At 38.9% G+C, this 22208-nt stretch overlaps 1 protein-coding gene across 1 annotated transcript in view; it reads right to left on the bottom strand.

The window, feature by feature from the left end:
* LOC138839820 (fibronectin type III domain containing protein 3C1-like) overlaps positions 1-22208 on the bottom strand; it is an 89430-nt gene that overhangs the window by 19699 nt on the left and 47523 nt on the right. Inside the window, exons 5-16 of the mRNA XM_070039349.1 lie at positions 12391-12467; positions 10744-11008; positions 7277-9046; positions 5899-5951; positions 5425-5567; positions 4575-4634; positions 4111-4249; positions 3316-3369; positions 3079-3200; positions 2818-2992; positions 1602-1688; positions 1010-1148 (exon numbers count right to left, since the gene is read on the bottom strand). Coding sequence (XP_069895450.1) covers positions 1010-1148; positions 1602-1688; positions 2818-2992; positions 3079-3200; positions 3316-3369; positions 4111-4249; positions 4575-4634; positions 5425-5567; positions 5899-5951; positions 7277-9046; positions 10744-11008; positions 12391-12467 — 3084 coding nt within the window. The remainder of the gene's footprint in view (positions 1-1009; positions 1149-1601; positions 1689-2817; positions 2993-3078; positions 3201-3315; positions 3370-4110; positions 4250-4574; positions 4635-5424; positions 5568-5898; positions 5952-7276; positions 9047-10743; positions 11009-12390; positions 12468-22208) is intronic.

The following is a 22208-nucleotide window of genomic DNA, read 5'->3' as shown; positions in this document are numbered from 1 at the left end:
CATAGTCGTGCTGGTAGCTTTAGTGTGGTCTTGTTTGTAAACATTTGGGTAAATGCCCAAAAGTGGGATTGCTGGGTCATAGGGGAGCTCTATGTGGAGTCTTTTGAGGAACCTCCATACTACTTTCCAAAGTGGTTGAACAAGTTTACACTCCCACCAACAATGCGGTTAAGGAAATATTTTGTGTGCTAGTACTGAGACTCGAACTCAGGGTCCTCACACTTTAGCTTGGGTTTTATTTTCTGGTCCTGGGGCTTGAACTAAGGGCTTGGGCAACTGTGCCTGAGCCTGTTTGTGCTCAGGGCTAGTGCTCTACCACTTCAGCTACAGCATCACTTCTGGCTTTTTCTCAGTTTATTGGAAATAAGAGTCTCACAGACTTTTTGCCCAGTCTGACTTCAAACCATGATCCTTAGATCTCAGCCTCTTGAGTTGCTAGGATTACAGGTGTGAGCCACCAGCACCGAGTGTAGCTTGGCTTTTTTACTGAAGGTTAGCACTCTCTCACTTGAACCACACCCTACTTGCTATTAAGAGAATATTTCGTGTGTGTGTGTGTGTGTGTGTGTGTGTGTGTGTGTGTGTGTGTGTGTGTGTGTGTGTGTGTGTGTGTGTGTGTGTGTGTGTGTGTGTGTGTGTGTGTGTGTGTGTGTGTGTGTGTGTGTGTGTGTGTGTGTGTGTCTGCTAGTCCTAGGGCTTGAACTCAGGGTTTGGATATTGTTCCTGAGATTTTTAGCCTGAGGCTAGTGCTCTACCATTTGAGCCCCAGCTCCACTTTTAGCTTTTTCCTGGTTAATAAGAGTCTCATAAACTTTCCTGCCCAGGCTGGTTTCAAACCTTGATCCTCATATCTCAGCCTCCTGAGTAGCTAGGGTTACAGGTATAAGCCACTGACACTCGACTAAAAGAATATTCTCTAAACCTTAGGGAAATCTGAGAAACATTTTTTGTCAGTAGTTAATACTAATATGGAGGTAGCAAAGCATTTAAATAATAGAATATCACTTACGCCACCCAATTTTCACTTTGTGTGCATGAATCTTTCCTTTTACGTATGGCTGTGTTGGAGCTCCTGGCTTGTCCGGACAGGTAGTATATTTTACTTCATTACTAGGATTACTTCGTCCTTCCATATTATAGGAAAAAATCTGTTTGAATGAAACAAGATACTTCACTGACTATGGCAACTGACGATTACACATTTGATAATGTGTAGTTTGCAATATAAAGCAAGTTCTTTGAGTGAGAACCTCTGTGAACTAAATGCAAAATAAGGCTTAATTTCAAAGGAGAATATTTTTTAGCCAGTCATGGGGCTTGAACTCTGGGCCTAGGCACTGTCCCTCATCTCAAGGTGAGAGCTCTACCACTTGAGCCATAGTGCCACTTCTGGTTTTCTGGTGGTTTATTGGTGATAAGAGTCTCATGGACTTTCCTGCCTGGGCTGGCTTTAAACTGTGATCCTCAGATTTCAGCCTCCTGAGTAGCTAGGATTATAGGTGTGAGCTACCGGTACCCGACAGGAAAACATTTTTTTTTCTCCAGCAGAGTATAATTTTATTTGAAAATGTGACACAAATTTATAAATGATAGCTACATACCCTAAACTTGTATGTAGTACTTCGTTGTAGATTTGTTATAGTACATGAGAAGTCTTCACCATTGTATGTAGGTTTAAAACCTAATCCCTGGAAATGACAACAAATTCAGGAGTCAGTCAGGCCTGGATTCAAGTTCTAGCTTCGAGTTATTTTTTGATCTGGGTGGTCCTGAGCAAGTGCCTTAGTCTTTCTGAACTTCAATATCTCCATGCTAAGAAATGGAGATAATTTCTACTTTGAATGGACCCTTCTCCTCAGGAGTTAATAAGATAACACATGTGAAATTTCTTAGCATACTAATTACAACAAAACACTTCTCAAAGTTTATATATATATATATATATATATATATATATATATATATATATATATATATAATATCTCGGTATCTATATATTTCCTTGTCCTTTTTGTCAGTCTTGGAACTTGAATTTAGGATCTGGGAGCTCTACCTGAGCTCTTTTGCTCAAGGCTAGAACTCTACCACTGAGCCACAGTACTACTTCTAGTTTTCTGGTGGTTAAGTGGAGATAAGAGGCTCACAGACTTTCCTGTCTGGGCTGGCTTTGAACTGTGATCCTCAGATCTCAGCCTTCTGAATAGCTAGGATTACAGGTGTGAGTCTCCAGCACCTGGCACTCTCTCTCTCTCTCTCTCTCTCTCTCTCTCTCTCTCTCTCTCTCTCTCTCTCTCTCTCTTCCCTTCTTCCCCTTCTTTCTTTCTCTCTCTTTTTCTCTGTCTTATCTATCTTATCCAACTACCTATCATCTCTATAGATATATATGTAATAATTTACAGCTACTTTTTAAAATTGGCTTGCCTTTTTTGAATAAAGTTGAAAGTTGAATGGAATGAAATACACACTCCCATCAGGATTCCAAGACCAGAAAAAAACATAGCTTGGTGGAATTGTGTTAAAGTGTAAAAGATCTATATAATAATATATTTCTCTGAGTCTCTGTGCTGTGATTCTGGCTACCATTGCCTTTACCAAATTTTCAGGACTAGAGATCCTACACGGGCTTGCTAAAAAATGGTCCACATTGACCCTTCCTCCCCACTGACAATCTAGGGACTCAGGAATCCTTCAATTCTGGATTCAATTGATTAAGTAGAAAGCATAACTAATCAAATTTATATTTTTTCAAGTGATAAGTGTATGTAAAATGTACATAATAATGAGTTTGAAGATTACAGTATGTGAAAGAAAACTTACAGTTCCTGGTTCCTCCATTTCCAATACATAAGTAAGATGGCTATGTGAGTTTACGTTGGCTGGTGCACACCATTCTAGTGACAAACTAAAGATATCAGCTTCCTTTAGTTTAGGAGGCAAAGGTGTTGGGGGCATAGACCCGGATGTATAAAAGGCTGCGATTTCACTGAAATCACTGCAAAATTAGATTAGGATGAATAAATTAGTTTCAGGTTCTTATGGAAGTACAGACTTCTAAATGCTGCAAATAACTCAATGTACCTCAAGCCAAAGTTATTTCTGGCAGCTAATCTGAACGAGTATTTTGTTGAAGCAGTCAGTTTTAGGAACTTTTGCTGTTTCATGGTTCCTGTATAGCAACTTTTGAAATTTTCGCCTTTCCCCTTAGGAACACATGCAGAAAAATTAGAATATTAGAAAGTACAATGGTTAACAAGACAAATTCATCATAACAATAATCACACATAATCAAGTGCTTTTAAAAATAAGACTGGATACCTCATCCCATTCCAGAAGGAAGCTGTTAATTTTGGAACCATTTTCATTTGAACCCTAAAAATACCAGAAAGACAATTATAATAGCCTGTATTTACATATGTATATACTTATATGCTATGTATATTGTGTACATGTACATACAGGTAATGCATTACAACATTAATTACAAATCTAAAATTTTATAGATATAAAATTAATATGCTGATATGAATTTTATAGATATACTTTGTTTTAAAAGGAATCAAAATTTAAAGTTAAAATACCCTCCATAAAATATGTCTAGCTCTATGCTCTGTTGTATTTTATGTATGTCATGAAGAAAATCAACACTTAGGTCAAATAAGAGAATTTTTTTTTTGGTCATGGGGCTTGAACTCTGGGCCTGGGCGCTGTCCCTGAGCTCTTTGGCACAAGGCTAGCACTCTACCACGTGAACCACAGCACCACTTCCAGCCTTTTCTGTTTATGTGGTGCTGAGAAATCGAACCCAGGGCCTCATGTATGCAAGACAAGCACTCTACCACTGAGCCCACCTTCCTAGCCTGAGAGATAGATTTTACTAGTATGGTAATAAATAACTAAGTTTAGGTGGTAGAAAGTACTAATTAGGCTTTAATTAATTATTATAATTATTGTTGATTATTTTCAATTTATTTGACATTTGATCCAGATAGAAGGAACAGAAAGACTGTGGTAAAGAAAGATACTAGAGAAAAAGGTTAAGGCAGATAGGCAGAATTCCCTACTTAAAATTCACATCCCAGTAGGAAGTGCTTTTATCAATCAAATCCTTACTTTCCACTGCAAATTCAGAGTGCTTTTTGACCGATTAATGAGTTTAGGTGCTTGTGGACGATCCGGTTCACAGCCTGGTGTTGTAAAATTAACCACTTCAGACAAGATTTTATAATTTGAGCCTCTTCTAGCTGCAACTCTAAAAATGTAATGACAATTATTATAAGCTTTCAAATATGAAATCACAAGTGTGCATTTTCAGACAGACTTCCTAAGAATAATGATAAAATATGGGTTCATATAGCAAAGTTGGGTACTTGCATATGGCTCCCAAAGTTCTTTTCTAAATGAAGAAAGTGAACTATACCAGATCTGAAGGAGGTTGTTTTGAAGCTTAAAGGAAAGATCAATTTGCTTGAAATAGTTAGGCTGACTATAGGGATTAGAAGTAGTGAATTGGTACAGACTAGGAAATTTTGGCTCACTATAGGTTAGGTGTCAGTTGCGTAGGATGGCGTTCTTACCTTAAAAAATAGGTCATGGATGGTTGTAGAGTATGTAGGTTAAATGAAAGTTTGTCACCACTGTGAAGAAAACTTTTGTTTACAATGGGTATCATGCATATTTGAAAGCTAAGCAAACAGTTCCTATCTTATACATTCAACTGACAAAGAAACATGATTCTCTTTGAAACTGGACTTGAATCCACTTTATATGTGTGCAAAATGGTAACAGTGAATTGGGCACCGGTGGCTCATGCCTATAATCATAGCTATACAGGCGGTTGAGATCAGAGAATCATAGTTTGGAGCTAGCCCAGACAGGGAAAGTTCATGAGACTTTTATCCCAAAAACCACACACACACACACACACACACACACACACACACACACACACACACACACACACACACACACACACACACACACACACACACACACACACACACACACACACACACACACACACACACAGAGTAAGGAGTGGGGCTGTGGCTCGAGATAGAGTACCAGCCTTGAGCAAAAAAACAAAACAAATAAACAAAAAACACAAAACCTTAGGGACAATGCCCAGGCCCTGTGTTCAAGCCACAGGACTGGCTAAAAATTTCTTTCTTAATAGGAACTCTGTAAACTGAATGAGCTAGTTGATATAGAAAGTATTCAGTTTTAACAGTCTTACAATCTAATGAGTTTTGTGGGCTGACTTGGTAACCTAATACTATTTAGAAAATGACTTCTGCAAACAAAAGTATTCAAAGCTTAGAAAAAGTGAGAATTCAACCTGTTAAGTATAATTTGGGGGGGTCTATATGTTAAGATAGCACAACTGAATTTAAGTGTAGGAAAGCAGAAATGATTAAAATGACTTACGCATAAATATTTTTATATTTTCCATTTTTCCCTGTTGTAGACATTGCCAGTTCAAATGTTACTGGAGGTCTAGTATCGTCAAATTCTTCAGAACCATATAGATTCCATGTAATCACAGCAGATCTGTTTTGAATATCAGAAACCTAAAATAGTAAAAACATGAGGATCAAACTTAAAAATTATAAGCTGTGATTTATAATATAGTCTTTCCTTTAGTCTGTTTTGATTCTAAGTAGATTGTTCTCCTCATATTAAGTTCTTACACACTGTGATCAATCTCAGTAAGCCATGAATCCTGTCTGTAATAATGCCAAAAAGGCCCTTTATTTATTGGATTGCTAAAAGAGATTATGAAATTTTAACCAGTTAAAGCTACAAATTAAAATGGTACTATGGAAACATCCCACTAAATTTTTAGGCTTAAGACTGACGAAAGTAAATGAAAAGGAATACTCCTTCATTTTAGTTACTTACAATGGGCTTCTCAATGTTGAAACGACGTGACTTCTCAGGTTGCTTTGTGCATTCTAAAAGTAAACAAACACCATAAACACAAAATTACATTGGTAAAAATAAAAGAAAGTAGTGGTATATTTATTATCTCACTACAAATATATCATGCCCAAGACAAATACTCACACTAAACAGCTATTTACTTTACAAGAAGCAAACAGTCTAAAGTGTGTTAAACAAATTCTAGCAAAAGAGAAATAAAAACCCTCACCTAAAATAAAAGTCATATAAATTGGTTAGCATTGTAATTTGTGACATTTCATTGACAGGCAAAACTAGGAGTATGCAATTTTGTACAATTAAATTGTACAATTTTATACAATTAAATTTTTATTTTTTTGTGGTGTTTGGAATCTCTGGCCTTACGTACACTAGGCAAGAATTCTGTCATTGAACTACATCCCTAACTCTCTTCAAGATTTTAAAAAGCAGGTTAATTTGCCATTTCATTCTATTGTCTCAAAAAGAGTAAATCTTGTGATTTGCTACAACACAGATGAACTTGGAGGATATTACACTAAGTGAAATAAATCAGGCACGGAAAGAAAATAATGATCTTACTTATATGTGGACCTAATACAGTTGGATACTCAGAAGTAGAAATAGAATGATGGAGAAGGGGTAGAGTGGGAAGGGAGAGAATAGTGAGTTGTTGTCTGAATAATTCTATGTCGTTTTCGTATATGAAAACAGCACATTGTACCCTATAAATTTTTACAACTATTTCTCAGCTGGTGCTCTACCACTTGAGCCATGTCTCCAGTTTGTAATTATTTTTCCATAAAAATAGTAATAGCCAGGCTTCAGTGGTGTGTGCCTATCATCCCAGATAATTGAGAGACTGAAATCAGGAGACTTCAGTTCTAGGCCAGCCTTGGCAAAAAAGTTAACTAGACCCTATCTCAGCAGAAAGAAAGTTGAGTGGGTATAAATAGGAGGACTGAAGCCCAGACAAGCATATGCAGGAAGCAAGAGCTTGTGTGAAAAATACCAAGAGCAGGGCTGGAAGTGTGCTCAAGTGGTAGAACATCAGTCAAATAAGCAAAAAATAAAACAACAAAACAGAGCTGGTACATTGTTCAACATTGCTCAAGCAGTAGCCCATCTGCCTGGCAAATATGAAGCTCTAAGCTTGAACCTCATTACCACCAAATAATAATAATAATAATAATAATAATAATAATAATAATAATAATAATAACTTTAAAATAAATGACAATTACAGGTAGAAGCACAAAAAATAAAGAAAAGGAAGTAGAAAATGACATTTAAATATTTAAAAGGCACTGATATTCCTAAAGATTTCAACACTCATCAGCAAAGAAACTCCTAGATTTACCTTTTAGTGGTTCACTTGATGATTGGATCTGATTTTGTTTTCCAGTTGATTTTTGTTTGTTTTCTCCATCTGTTGGTGTCTGATTCTTTCCATAATTAGTCTCAGCCTTGGCAGCTCCAGATGTAGTGGGAGCAGTGGACTCAGTAGATTCAGTGTTAGGAGCACTGGGCTCAGCACTGAATGTGCTGTAAGTACTGCTTTCAGCACTGGACATGCTGTGAACACTTGGCTCAGTAATTGATGTGCTGGGAGCACTAAGATCAGCACTGGATATGCTGGGAGTGCTAGATTCAGCACTGGAGATGCTGGGAACACTGGGCTCAGTGATGGTTGTGCTGGGAGCACTAGGATCAGCACTTGTGCTGGAAGTGCTAGGTTCAACACTTGATATGACAGGAACAGTAGGCTCAACATAGGATGTACTGGGAGCACTAGGCTCAGCACTGGTTGTGCTGAGATCACTCAGTGCGAGGGGAGCACTGCATGTGAGATCAGTAGATTCGGCACTGGTTATGCTTGGAGCGCTAGGCTCAGCACTCGATGTGCTTGCCACACTGAGCTCAGTGCTAGAAGCACTGAATATGAGGGGAGCAATTTGTTCAGTGCTGGATAGGACAGGAGCACTAAGTTCAGTGCTGGATGTGCTCGGAACACTAGGCTTAGCACTGGTTGTGCTGGTGTTACTGGATATGAGAGGAGCACTAGGCTCAGCACTGGTTGTGCTGGGAGTACTAAGCTCAACATTGGATGTAAGGGGAACACTAGGCTCAGCACTAGATGTACTGGGAGCACAGGTCTCAATACTGGTTGTGCTGAGCTCACTCAGTGTGAGAGGAGCACTAGACTCAGTGCTAGATGTGGTAAGAGCACTAAGTGTAAGGATATCAGTAGACTCGACACTGCTTGTGCTTGGAGCACTAGGCTCAGCACCAGATGGGCTTACAGCACTGAGCTCAGTGCTAGATATCAGAGGATCACTAAGCTCAGGGCTGGATGTGCTGGGAGCACTGGGCTCAGCAGTGGATGTGCTGGTGTTACTAAATATGAAAGGAACACTAGGCTCAACACTGGTTATGCTGGGAGTACTGGGGTCAGCACTGGATGGGCTTAAAGTATTGGGCTCAGTATCGGTTGTGCTGGAAGCACTGGTTGTAAGGGGAGCATTATGCTCATCATTGATTATTCTGGGATCAGTGGACGTGCTTGGAGCACTGGATTCATCATAGGTAGTGCTGGGAGCACTGGTAGTGGCGAGAGAATTCTCAATGATACTAGGTGCATTTTTGGAGATAGGAGTGTTGGCAGCATTGGCTGAGGAGGAAGAGCCTGAAGGATTCTCCAAAACGGATGGGCTTACAATTATGTCAGAGGTGGTAGTTGTGGAAGCGCAATCAGTGCTGTCAGTGGTGTCTGAGCAAAAATTAGTGTCGGTGGTGACCATGTTATGGGCACTGTCAGTAGAAATGCTGGGGGTTTCGTTAGGGATCTCAGTGTTGGGAAGATTGTCAAAAGTGTGAGTACTTAGAGTACTGTTTTCAGTGCAAGTGCTCAATGTATTATCTACAGTGTAAGTGCTGCAACTTTCATCTACAGTGTAGATGTGGGGAGCACTGTCTACAGTGTAAACATCTGGAGTATATTTAGCAGGTGTAATGCTAGTAGCTTTGTTTTTGCATCCACCTGGGCGGTCTTTCATTTTCTTATATTCACCTGTCTTAGCAGGCCTTTCATCAAATTCGTTATAATTTGCTCTTCCATAAGAGTAGGTTTCTAAAAGAATGATGTTGAAAAATTATAATAATTACATATATCAAGTTGTTATTTTTTAACTTAACCAACAAAATAACACTTAAAGCCAGGCTTTACTTTTCAGTTTTCTTTTCTTTCTTTTTTTGGTTGGTCATGGGGCTTGAACTCAGGGCCTAGGTGCTGTCCATAAGCTTTTCTGTTCAAGGCTAGCACAATTCTACTTGAGCCACACCACCGCTTTGATTTTCTGGTGGTTAACTGGAGATAAGAGTCTCATGCACTTTCCTGCCCAGGCTGGCTTCACACCACGAACCTCAGATCTCAGCCTCCTGAGTAGCTAGGATTACAGGTATAAGCAACCAGAGCCTGGCTTCAAAGTTTTATTTGGCTTTAATAGGGTATTAGACATACGCATATGTGTCTCTGCGTGTTATAATATATTGAAATGTATAGAAAGATAAATATAAACAATTTATATACTTTTTTCCAGGTAGTAATGCCACTTCCAGATTTTAAGGTTTTAAGATGGTTGGAATATTGATCCTTTAATGCCTTTTATATTCTTAGACTAAGGTCTTAATGATCAAGTTATTATTTTTTTAATGCTGGTCCCAGGACTTGAACTGAGGGTCTGGGTGCTGCCTTTGAGTGTTTTGCTCAAGGCTAGTGCTCTACCACTTGAGCCTCTGCTCCACTTCTGGCTTTTTGGTGCTTAATTGGAGGTAAGAATCTCACAGACTTTCCTGTATGGGGTGGCTTTGAACTGTAATTCTCAGATCTCAGCCTCCTGAGTAGCTAGGATTATAGGAGTGAGCCATTGGTGCCTGGCTCTTGACCAAGTTCTTTTATGGTTTTCAGGTTGGATTTTATAGACTCAGTCAGTAAAAAATCAGTAAAAAATAAGTATCAATAAATTCATACTATATAAAAGTACAAGAGGGGGCTGGGAAGGTGGCTCAGTGGTAGAGTGCTTGCCTTGCATGCATGAGACCCTGGGTTCCATTCCTCAGTACCACATAAGCAGAAAAAGCCTGAAGTGGTTCTATGGCTCAAGTGGTAGAGCACTAGCCTTGAGCTGAAGAGCTGAGAAACAGTGCCCAATCCCAGAGTTCAGGCCCCACAACCGACAAATAAAATAAAATAAAAAAGTACAAGAAATATTTATGGGAAATTCTATTTAAGAAACACTTTGCCTAAAACAAACCTAAGTGTGTATCATCATATATGTAGGATTGATGACACAAGGCAAATGTTCATGGAAATGTTGCTCTTTCTGTTTTTTCCACTTTATAAATTTTCTAAATCTATTCATTTTATTAGCATATATTTCATTAGTATATATTGGTTGTAGAAGGGAATTTCATTGTGATATTTCTATCCATGCATCACACTCACCTCTTTATCACTCTCCCCTTCTCTTTTCTTAAAAACAATTCAACAGATTTTTTCCCATATGTGCATGTAATGTACTTTAACTTTATTAATAATCATTTACCCACTTGGCTCCTCTTTCTCCCCAATACCTAGCCCTCAACAGAACATGCCTTACATTCCTGTCATCCAGTGTCTTCAGTGTGTATTAGTTGCACAAAGAGGTTGCACCATGGTATTTCTCACATGAATATATTATACTTTAGGTCAATTAACTCCCTGTTATTGTGTTCTCAATTTGTTTAACGAATGTACAATAGTTTCTATCGAAAAAAGGTATACAGTACCGTGGTAATCTTGGTACATATACGTTGCTGGTGCTGGTGGAAGAGCTGGTAGTGGTGGCAGTAGCTGCTGCACAACAGGTTCTTGGAAGTAAGTTACTGGAAATTCTCCTTGAGCTGGAGGATACATCATCTGAGTAGCGTGTGGATATAGAACGGGTGGATGTGTCATATATTGGGATCCGTGTGTTGTAGCAGGCACCTGCAGGTTGTAGTCAGTTATCTGGGGCACAACAACAATTTTTCGAATTCCGTTTTCCTCAATCACCTAAGATAGAGGACACAGGAAAGTAAGTCATTATTGTAGCAATTATAATAGCTAATTAAGATGGATGAACATACTTGGAATCAACAAAAATGGGGGATTACTGATTATCAAAGTGATCAAAAGTCAGCAGGTAAATTAGGCATCTTGTAAAAGGCTAAGATGGATTTGGTTATAGGTCAGTCATTTTGAACAATTACTTTTGTTGTTGTTGGTGGTGGTCATGGAGCTTAAACTCTGGGCCTGGGTGCTGTCTTTCAACTCTTCAGCTCAAGTTAAGCACTCTACTACTTAAACCACAGTGCCACTTCTGGTTTTCTGGTGGTTTATTGGAGATGAGTGTGTCTCATGGACTTTCCTGCCTGGGCTGTTTCTGAACTGCGAACCTTAGATCTCAGACTCCTGAGTAGCTAGGATTACACACGTGAGCCACTGGTGCCCAGCTTTGAACAATTACTTTTAAACTGATTGCTTTGTGGAATGCCAGTGGCTTACACTGATAATCCTAGCTACTCAGGAGGATGAGATCTGAGGATCTCAGTTTAAGGCCAGCCCAGGGCAGGAAAGTCCAGGACACTCTTTATCTTGAATTAATCACCAAAAAGCTGGAAGTGGAGCTGTGGATCAAGTGGTAGACCAATAGCCTTGAATAAAAATGCCCAGGCCCTGAGTTCATGCCCCAGGACCAGCACACACACACACACACACACACACACACACACACACACACACACACACACACACACACACACACACACACACACACACACACACACACACACACACACACACCAGTTGCTTTTTAGTAATAATGATAACAAGGGCACACACACACACACACACACACACACACACACACACACACACACACACACACACACACACACACACACACACACACACACACACACACACACACACACACACACACCAGTCGCTTTTTAGTAATAATGATAACAAGGGCTGGAGATATAGCTCATTGGAAGAGCAATTGCCTAATATGGGAAAAGCCTTGGGCTGTATTCCCAGCATAGCAGGAATGCAATGGTAACAGTAAAATGAAAAAATAGTATTCCAGAATTTTTTTGTGTATCTGTGCTAGTACTGGGACTTGAACTCAAGGCATTTTTTGCCCTCACTTGCATTTTTTGCTCACAGCTGGCTCTCTACCAATTGAGCTATGCCTCCAGTTCTATCTTTTTGTTGGTTAACTGGAGATAAAGTTTCTCAGAATTGCCTGGCCTTGAACCACAATTCTTAGATCTCAGTCTTCCTGAGCAGCTAATATTCAGCCCCATAATTTCTTTTGTCAAGCAGTGGGATGGGGAAAAATGTTAAATGATAAGTTAGAGCTAAACAGACAAATAAACACTATGTTAACATACCTGGGACATATATCCAGGTGGTAGGTAAATGGGAGGTAACGTACCACTTGGTGACATCAGAGGTACATCAGCAGGTCCTAAGAAAATAATTAATAATAAATAGTGAAATTGCTTGAAACAAAGTTATTTACAGGAGCCAGTTAACATTGAGTGGTCAAAACAGCACTGAGCCATTTTGAAAGTGTTGTTTATTCACAAAGACAATTATCAGAGACAAATCACAACTAATGAAAAATAACCCCCCAAAACATGACATGGGCAATATTTATATTATAAAAAATATTGGCAAGACTGCTAATGCAGATGAACTACAAAAAGGTTATTTGTATGTTAATCTCTCTCTGTCCTCTCTATTTTGTGCTGGTACTGGGAATTTATCTCTTTTTCTCTCTTACCCCATCAATCTGTCTGTCTATATTTCTCTTCTGTTCTGGTATTGGGATCTCTGTCTCTTTCTCCCTTTCTCTCTCATCTATCTGCCCATTTTCCATCCATCCATCCATCCCTATCTATCTTTTGTTGTGGTACTGGGGTACCTTCCCCCTTCATTTATCTAATTCTATCTTATCTTATCCTATCTATCTATCTATCTATCTATCTATCTATCTATCTATCTATCTATCTATCTATCTATCTATCTATCTATCTATCTATCTATCCATCCAATTACTGTTGGCACTGGGATATTTTTATTTTATCTCTATCAATCTCTTATTATCTCTATTTTTCTCTGTGGCTCGCTATATCTTTTTTTGTCAGTTGTGGGGCTTGAACTCAGGACCTGAGTGCTGTCCCTGAGCTCTTCAGCTCTAGATTAATGCTCTACCCACTTGAGCTACAGTGCTATTTCTGGTTTCCTAGTGGTTAATTGGAGATTAAAAGTCTCTGGGACTTTCCTGCCCAGGCTGGTTTTGAGTGTAGATTCTCAGATCTCAGCCTCCTAAGTAGCTAGGATTACAGGTGTGAGCCACCAGTATAGCTTCTATATCTCTTTGTTTTCTTTAGCTTTGTGTCTCTCAGCTCTCTCTCATATATCTGTCTTTCTGTCTATATCTGTCTCTATTTTGTGCTGGTATTGGGGTATCTCTATGTCTCTTTATCATGCTTGTACTGGGGTATCTCTCCCTTTATCTCTCTATATCATTGTTTCCTCTTCATTTCTCTTGCTATCTGTCAGTTTATCTTTCTCTTTCACTCTGTCTTTCATATCCATCTCTCTTTCACACACATTCTATTTATCTATCTCGTTCTCTCTCTGGATCTCTGTCTTTCTCTCTTTCATCTATCATTCTATCTATTTAGTTCTTTTTTGGGGGGGGGTTCGGTCATGGGGCCTGAACTCTGGGCCTGGGCGCTGTCCCTCAGCTCTTCAGCTCAAGGCTAGCCCTCTAGCACTTGAGCCATAGCGCCACTTCCGGCTTTTTTCTTTTTTGCTTATGTGGTGATGAGGAATCGAACCCAGGGCCTCAGGCATGCAAGGCAAGTGCTCTACCACTGAGCCACTTTCCCAGCCCCTCTATCTATTTAGTTCTGATACTAAGATTTCTCTCTAGCTCATCTCCTCTCCCCCCCCATATGTACATACGTATGTATGTATCTATGCATCCGCCTATCTTTCTTTTACTCATCTTTTAAAAAATATAATTTTACTGTTATTATTAAGGTGTTGTAAGAGAGATTACCAATTTATAAGTCACATAATGAGTACATTTTTTTTGGACAATGTCACCCCTCCTTCTCTTTCCCCTAGTTTTCCCCTCTCATTCCTGCCCACAAGTTACATAGATCATTTTGTACATAGTGTATACTGAATAGCATGATAGCATTTGTTCACTCTTCCTCTCTCCTTCTCTGTAACTCCCTCCCCCTAAAAGAAAAAAAAGACCCAAAGCAAAAACAAACACCACCACCTCCACCATCACCATCACCAATAACCACAATTTTTTTTCTATTTCCAGGAATTTGTTATGATAAATAGTATTTTAAATGTTCAGAGCAGTTACACCTTTGGGTTCTTCCCCCAAGGGTATCCTCCTTTAGTTTAACTGTGTGTGAATATCTAGAGTTCTGTGTAGGTTATCATGTCCTGTTATATTTTAGATACAGCTTCCCCATATGAGAGAAAACATTCATCATCTGTCTCTCTGAGCTTGGCTTACCTCACTTAACATGATTTGTTCTAAGTCCATCCATGTCTCTGGCAAATGACATAGATTGTCTGTCTGTCTGTCTATCTATCTGTCTCTATCCTTTCTCTCTCTCTCTCTCTCTCTCTCTCTCTCTCTCTCTCTCTCTCTCTCCTGTTGTATCTTTTTATCTTTCCTTGTTCCCTTTTCTCTCTTCTCATCTTCCTTTTTCTCTCTCCCCATCTCTCCCTTTCTCTATCTCTACCTCTTTGTCTTTCTATCTCTCCATCTATTATGTCTATCTATCTGTCTTTCTATCTCTCCGTCTGTCTCTATCTAGTGATTTTGCTGAGGTCTCTCTTTCCCTGTCACTTTCTCTTTCTAGCTTTCTCTTTGTATCTTATATCTCTATTCCTATCTCTTTATCTCTCTGTATTATCTATATATGGATCTATGGAGCTATCTATCTGTCTTGTCTGTCTATTATCTATTGCTCTAGCCATGTCTATTTTTTGTTTGTACTGGGGTATCAATTTTTGTCTTTTTTCCCTTTCATCTCTCTATTTCTCATTTATCTATCTATCTACCTACCTATCTATCTCTCTGTACTGGGGTATCTTTCTCTTTCTCATTTCTATCAACCTATGTATGTATGTATGTATGTATGTATGTATGTATGTATGTATGTATGTATGTATGTATGTATGTATGTATGTATGTATGTATGTATGTATCTATCTATCTATCTATCTATCTATCTATCTAGTAGTTTTACTGAGGTGTCTTTCTCTTCCTATCCCCATTTTTCTCTACCTATCTCTTTTTTTGTATCTGTCTCTAAGTCTGTCTATCTCTAATCTGCTATCTATCTGTCTGTCTGCCTGCCTGCCTGCCTGCTTGCCTGCCTGCCTGCCGGTTTCTTTTGTCAGTCTTTGGCCTTGAATTAGGCTTGGTTGCTGAACCTGAGCTTTTGCACTCAAGGCTAGCACTCTGCCACTTTAAGCCACAGCACCACTTTTCTGGTGCTTAATTGAAGATAAGAGTCTCAAAGGTTTTCCTACCTGGGCTGGCTTTGAACCTCCATCCTCAGACCTCAGCCTCCTGAATAGCTAGGATAATAGGCATAATCCACTGGTTCCCAGCCTATCTGTTTTGTTCAGGTGCTAGGCTATCTTTCCCTATCTTTTTTTGGGGGGGGGGTCCAGTCGTGGGACCTGAACTCTGGGCTTGGGCGCTGTCCCTCAGCTCTTCAGCTCAAGGCTAGCGCTCTACCACTTGAGCCACAGCGCCACTTCTGGCTTTTTTCTTTTTGCTTATGTGGTGCTGAGGAATCGAACTCAGGGTCTCATGCAAGGCAAGCACTCTACCACTGAGCCACCTTCCCAGCCTTTTTCCCTATCTTGCATGTGCTCTCTCCCCATATCTATTTTGTGCTGATAGTTGTGCATCTCTATCTCACTATATCTCTATGTATGTATATACATATTGAATTATTTTATTCTGGTACTGGGATATCTCTGTCTGTTTTTGTATATCAATCTCTATCTTTCTACCAATCCATGTGTCTTTCTTTTTCTATTTTGAGTTGGTACTGGGGTATCTATCTTACTCTTTATCTCTTTCTATGTATCTGGCTATCTACCTATATCTCTATTTCTCTACTTTTAGTTGATACAAGTGTTTCTCTTTATCTCTTTCTATTCCCCTATCACTATCATTCTATTTTTCTTTCTCTTTAAATCTCTCTGTGGCTCTCTATCTTTTCCTCTCTGTATCACTCTACCATTCTCTTTGTCCTACTCCCTGTATGTGTCTATTTAGTGTTGGTACTAGGGTATCTCTTCCTCTATCTTGCATCGATCTATGTATCTATATATCTATATATGTATGCATGTATCTATTTATCTATCCATCTATCTTTTTATGTAGTGATCTATGTATCTATGCTTCTATATATCTATGTGTCTGTCCCTCTAGTTGTTGGTACTAGCATAACTTTTTATCTCTTTATTTTTCTCTATTACCCCATCTATCTTTCTCTCTGTATATTTATCTTTTGTTTCTTTCATCTACCTTTCATTTATTTCTCTTCTATTTATCTCTCTGAATCTCTCTTTCTTTCTTTCTTTTTTGTCCATCATGGGGCCTGAACTCTGGGCCTGGGCACTGTCCCTCAACTCTTCAGCTCAAGGCTAGCGCTCTACCACTTGAGCCACAGTGCCACTTCCGGCTTTTTCTGCTTATGTGTTGCTGAGAAATCAAACCCAGGGGCTCATGTATGCAAGGTAAGCACTCTACCACTGAGCCACCTCCCCAGCCCGAATATCTATTTCTCTATGTCTATTTGTCTCTATTTTCTCTAAATCTTTCTCACTCTGTATATCTGTCTCTATCTTGCTCTCTCTCAGTATCATTGCCATTCTTTCTCACGCTCTGTATCTGTCTATTTAGAGTTGGTACTGGGTTATCTCTATACCTCTCATCTATGTATGTATGTACCTACATATGTATCTATCTATTGATCTATTTCTCCATCAATCAATCCAACCAATCTCCCTCTGTCTTTCTATGTATTGATCTATCTATGTATTGTTTTATTTTGTGCTAGTACTGAGGTTTCTTTTTTCTTTTCTTTCTTTCTTTCTTTCTTTTTTTTTTTGCCGGTTGGGGCCTGAACTCTGGGCCTGGGCGCTGTCCCTCAGCTCTTCAGCTCAAGGCTAGCACTCTACCACTTGAGCCACAGCGCCACTTCTGGCTTTTTCTGTTTATGTGGTGCTGAGGAATTGAACCCAGGGCCTCATGTATGCAAGGCAAGTGCTCTACCACTGAGCCACCTTCCCAGCCCTGAGGTTTCTTTATCTCTTTTCCTGTCCTACTTTCTCCCTTACTCTATCTCTCCTCTTTTTACTTCTTGTTCTCTGCTCTCATCTCTTTTTCTCTCATATATGTGTGTGTGTGTATGTATGTATGTATGTATGTATGTATGTATGTATGTATGTATGTATGTATGTATGTATGTTTGTATCTAGCTACCTAACTGATTATTTTGTGCTGATATTGGGGTATCTCTATCTCTTTGTTTTTACATTCCTCTCTATCTATCCTATTTTTCTATCACTCTCTTATCTCAGATCGATCTATGTCTTCATCTATCTATCTATCTATCTATCTATCTATCTATCTATCTATCTATCTATCTATCTATCTATCTATCTATCTATTTTGTATGGCTACTGGGGTATCTATCTTGCTCTATATCTCTGTCTGTCTGTCTGTCTGTCTAACTGGTGTATCTATGTCTATTGCTGGTACTGGTGTATTTCTCTATTTTTCTTTCTTTCTCTATCCCTCTATCTCTTTCAATCTATTTCTAGCAGTCTCTCTAAATATATCTTTTATCGCTTTTATTTCTGCTTCTATCTATATATGTATGTTTGTATCTATTTTGTGCTGGAAGTGGGGTCTCTATTTCACTGTCTCTCTCTTCCTATCTATTAATATAATACAACTTTCTATTTCTCATTTGTCAATGTCTCTGTGTCTATCTGTTTTGCTCTATCTCCCTCTATAACCCTATCTCTCTCTATTATCTATCTATCTATCTATCTATCTATCTATCTATCTATCTATCTATCTATCTATCTATCCATCTATCTTCATCATCATTATCTTTTTTGCTGGTGGGTACCTATCTTTCTCTCTCATCTATCTATATAACTATCTCTATGTCTGTGTAATTTGTCCTGTTATTGGGATATCTCTCTTTGTCTCTATTTCTATATCAATCTCTCTAATGATATCTCTAATTTCTATTTCTCTATCTCTCTCTATCTCTCTTTATCTCTGTCTCTCCTCAGTGTATCTCACATCAATAGGTATGTATGTATATATGTCTGTCTATGTATCTGTCTGTCTATCTCTCTGTTTTTTTACTGGGTATCTCTCTTTCTCTATCAGTCTCTCTTACTATCTCTCTGTATTTATATTTTACCACCTCTCTCTCTCTCTCTCTCTCTCTCTCTCTCTCTCTCTCTCTCTCTCTCTCTCTCTCTCTCTATTTTCTCTCTATATCTTTCTGTCTCTCATCTATCTTGTACTTAGGTTTCCAGTATGTCTGTTTGTCTATGTCTTTTGAACTGGTACTGTGGTATCTCTCTATCTCACTCTTTCTTTATATCTCTATTTTGTTCCGGTACTGTGGTATCTGTCCATATCACTATCTCTTCTTCTCTCTCTATCCACCTATCCATCCACCTCCCTTCTTTCTACCTACTTATCTATCTTTCTTTATCATCTATCTTTCTACCTATTTGACTATTTTGTGCTAGGTATTTCTATTTTTCTTTGTTTCTCTTCTATTTCCCCTTTCTCTCTCTTTTCTTTTTCTTTTGTTTTGTTGCTTGTGGGTCTTGAACTCTGGGCCTGGGCACTATCCCTGAGCTCTTCAGCTCAAGGCGAGCACTCTACCACTTGAGCCACAATGCCACTTCTGGTTTTCTGGTGGTTAATTGGAGATGAGAGTCTCATGGACTTTCCTTGACAAGTCTGGCTTTGAACCGAGATTCGCAGATCCCAGCCTCCTGAGTAGCTAAGATTACAGGTGTGAGCCTCTGGTGCCTGGCTCTCTTATTTTTCTATCTCTATCACTATGGTCTATCTATCTTGATGCATGCATGCATGTATGTATGTATGTATGTATGTATGCATGTGTGTATGTATGTATGCATGTATCTATTTTGTGCTGGTACTGGAGTATCTCTACCTTGCTCATTGTCTGTCTGTCTAATTTGTGCTGCTACTGGGGTATCTCTCTGTCTTGCTGTCTATCATTCTATATCTGTGTATCTATATGTCTGTCTTTTGCTACTACTGGTATATCTGTCTCTTTATTTCTTTATCTTATTGTCACTCTATCATTCTCATTTTTTCAATCTCTGTCTATTTCTCTCCATATATCTTTTTTTTTTTTTTGCCCTTCCTGGGGCTTGAACTGAGGGCCTCGGCACTGTCCTTGAGCTTCTTTTTTTTTTTTTTTTTTTTTTTTGGGGTCCGGTTGTGGGGCCTGAACTCTGGGCCTGGGCGCTGTCCCTCAGCTCTTCAGCTCAAGGCTAGCGCTCTACCACTTGAGCCACAGTGCCACTTCCGGCTTTTTGCTTATGTGGTGCTGAGGAATCGAACCCAGGGCCTCATGCATGCAAGGCAAGCACTCTACCACTGGGCCACCTTCCCAGCCCCTCCTTGAGCTTCTTTTGCTCAAGACTAGCACTCTACCACTTGAGCCACAGCACCACTTCTGGCTTTTTCTGTTTATGTGGTACTGAGGGATCGAACCCAGGGCTTCATGCATACTAGGCAAGCACTCTGCCACTAAGCCACTTTCCCAGCCCCCTCTATATATCTTTCTACACATCTATCATCCATCTATGCCTCCATCAATGTATCTATTTATTTGGTGCTGGTACTGGGATTTCTCTCTACCTCTTTATGTCTGTTGCTATCTCTAAATCAATCTCTCACAGTATCTTCTATTTCTATTTTATTTCTGTCTTCTTCTAACTATATCTCTCTATCTCTCTATCTATCATCTATTTTTGTGCCGGTAATGGCATCTCTCTCTCTCTCTCTCTCTCTTATCTCTGTCTCTCAGGTCTGTCTATTTGTCTATCTATGTATCTATCAATCAATCTATCATCTATCTATTTGTTCTGGATCCTGGTATCTATCACTCGTCTCTGTCTCTATTTCTCTAACCATTTTTTGCTTGCACTGGTATATCTGTCTCTTTATCTCTTTCTCTTTGCTTTATTTCCATCCCTCTTTTAATCTGTATCTCTATTTCTCTCGCCCATCTATATATCTATGTGGCTATCCATTTTATGCTGGTACTGGGGCTCTGTCACTCTCTTTATCTCTCCTTTTCTATCTCTGTTCCTATTTCTCAATCAATTCCTGACAATATCTCCTTTTTATCTCTCCCCTAAGTCTGTCTCTTTTTCTCCATCTCCCTCTATCTCACCTCCCTCCCTCCCTCCCTCCCTCCCTCCCTCCCTCCCTCCCTCCCTTCCTTCCTTTCTTCCTTCCTTCCTTCCTTCCTTCCTTCCTTCCTTCCTTCCTTCCTTCCTTCCTTCCTTCCTTCATTCCTTCCTCCCTTCCTCCCTCCCTTCCTTTTGTGCTGGTACTAGGGTCACTATCTCTCTCTGTCTCTCTCTCTCTAGTTCTGGGGTATCTATGTCTTTGTCTCTGTCTCTATCCATCAATCTATGTATCTACTTTTTTTCCTTTTCTTTCCTATATATCTATATCTCTTTCTGATTTTTGTCTGTCTTTATCTCTCTTGAATAATCTGCCCCAGTATATATCTATGGATCTATCTATGTAGCTATAGATAAATAGATATAGAGATCTATCTATATACCTTGTAGATAGATAGTATCTGTTGTACTGAATTACCTCTCAATCTCACTATCTCTTTATCTCGATATCTTTTTTGTGCTGGTACAGTGTACCTCTCAGTGGAGCTATCTCCCTATCATCTATCTTGTGCTGGTACTGTGGTATATCTATCTCTTTTATTCCATCTCTCTTTGTTTCTCTAACTCTCAATGTCTCTCACTATTTCTATTTCTTTATATCTCTAACTTTTTTACATATCCTTTTGTATCTCCTCTATGTTTCCATCTATCAATGTATCAATCTATCCATTTCATACTGGTACTGAGGCCTCTTTCTCTCTTGCTCGCTCTTTATCACTCTATCTCTCTTTGTCAATATCTCATACTATCTACCTCTAGTTTTCTGTTTTCTCCATCTCTATTTCAATTTCTCTCATCAATGTATGTATGTATGTATGTATGTATTCTCTCTTTTTCTCTCTTCCATGTTGTCCCTCTATCTCTATCCTTGTCCCTGTTTCATTTTTTTGCTGTTTGTATCTTTCTTTTCTTTACCCCCCCACCACCTGGGGTTTGAATTCAGGGCCTGGGCACTGTCCCTGAGTCTCTTTTGTGCTCAAGGCTAGTGCTCTTAACACTTGAGACACAGCAACACTTCTCTGTATCTTTTGATCTCTCCATCTTTATCCTTTTGTCTCTCTTTTTCTTTATCTCTGTGACATTGGCTCTTATCTATCTCTCATTTAATTATGTGCCTATGTATCTATTTATTGATATCTTCATGTATGCATCTACTTATTTTTTTGTGCTGGTACTAGGGTACCTATCTCTTTCTTTCTAATCTCTAGCTTCCATCTCTCTACTTCTGTATCTATCTTTCAATCAATCAATCAATCAATTTATCTATCTTTTGTGTGAGTACAGGGATACCTATCTTTCTCTCTCATGTATCTTATAATTGTCTGTTGGTCTATTTTGTTCTGGTCTTATAATATCTTTTTTTTGTCTCTATCTCTATTTCTCTAACAATGTATCTCACTATGTCTTTCTGTTTTTCTCTATATCTCTCGATCTCTTTCTCTATTACTATTTTTGTCTCTCATTCTTGGTCTCTCATCTATCTTGCATTTATCTAGGTCTCCAATATATATAGCTATATACCAATGTATGTATGTATGTATGTATGTATGTATGTATGTATGTATGTATGTATGTATGTATGTATGTATCTCTGTTTTGGCTGTACTTGTGAATGTTTCTTTATCTCCTCTTTGTGTCTCTATCCGTCTCTTATATCTCT

Source organism: Dipodomys merriami, unplaced genomic scaffold (assembly GCF_024711535.1).
Source record: "Dipodomys merriami isolate MVZ:Mamm:240054 unplaced genomic scaffold, mDipMer1.0.p SCAF_3, whole genome shotgun sequence".
Classification (NCBI taxonomy): Eukaryota; Metazoa; Chordata; class Mammalia; order Rodentia; family Heteromyidae; genus Dipodomys; species Dipodomys merriami.
This window is presented reverse-complemented; position numbering and strand designations above follow the sequence as displayed.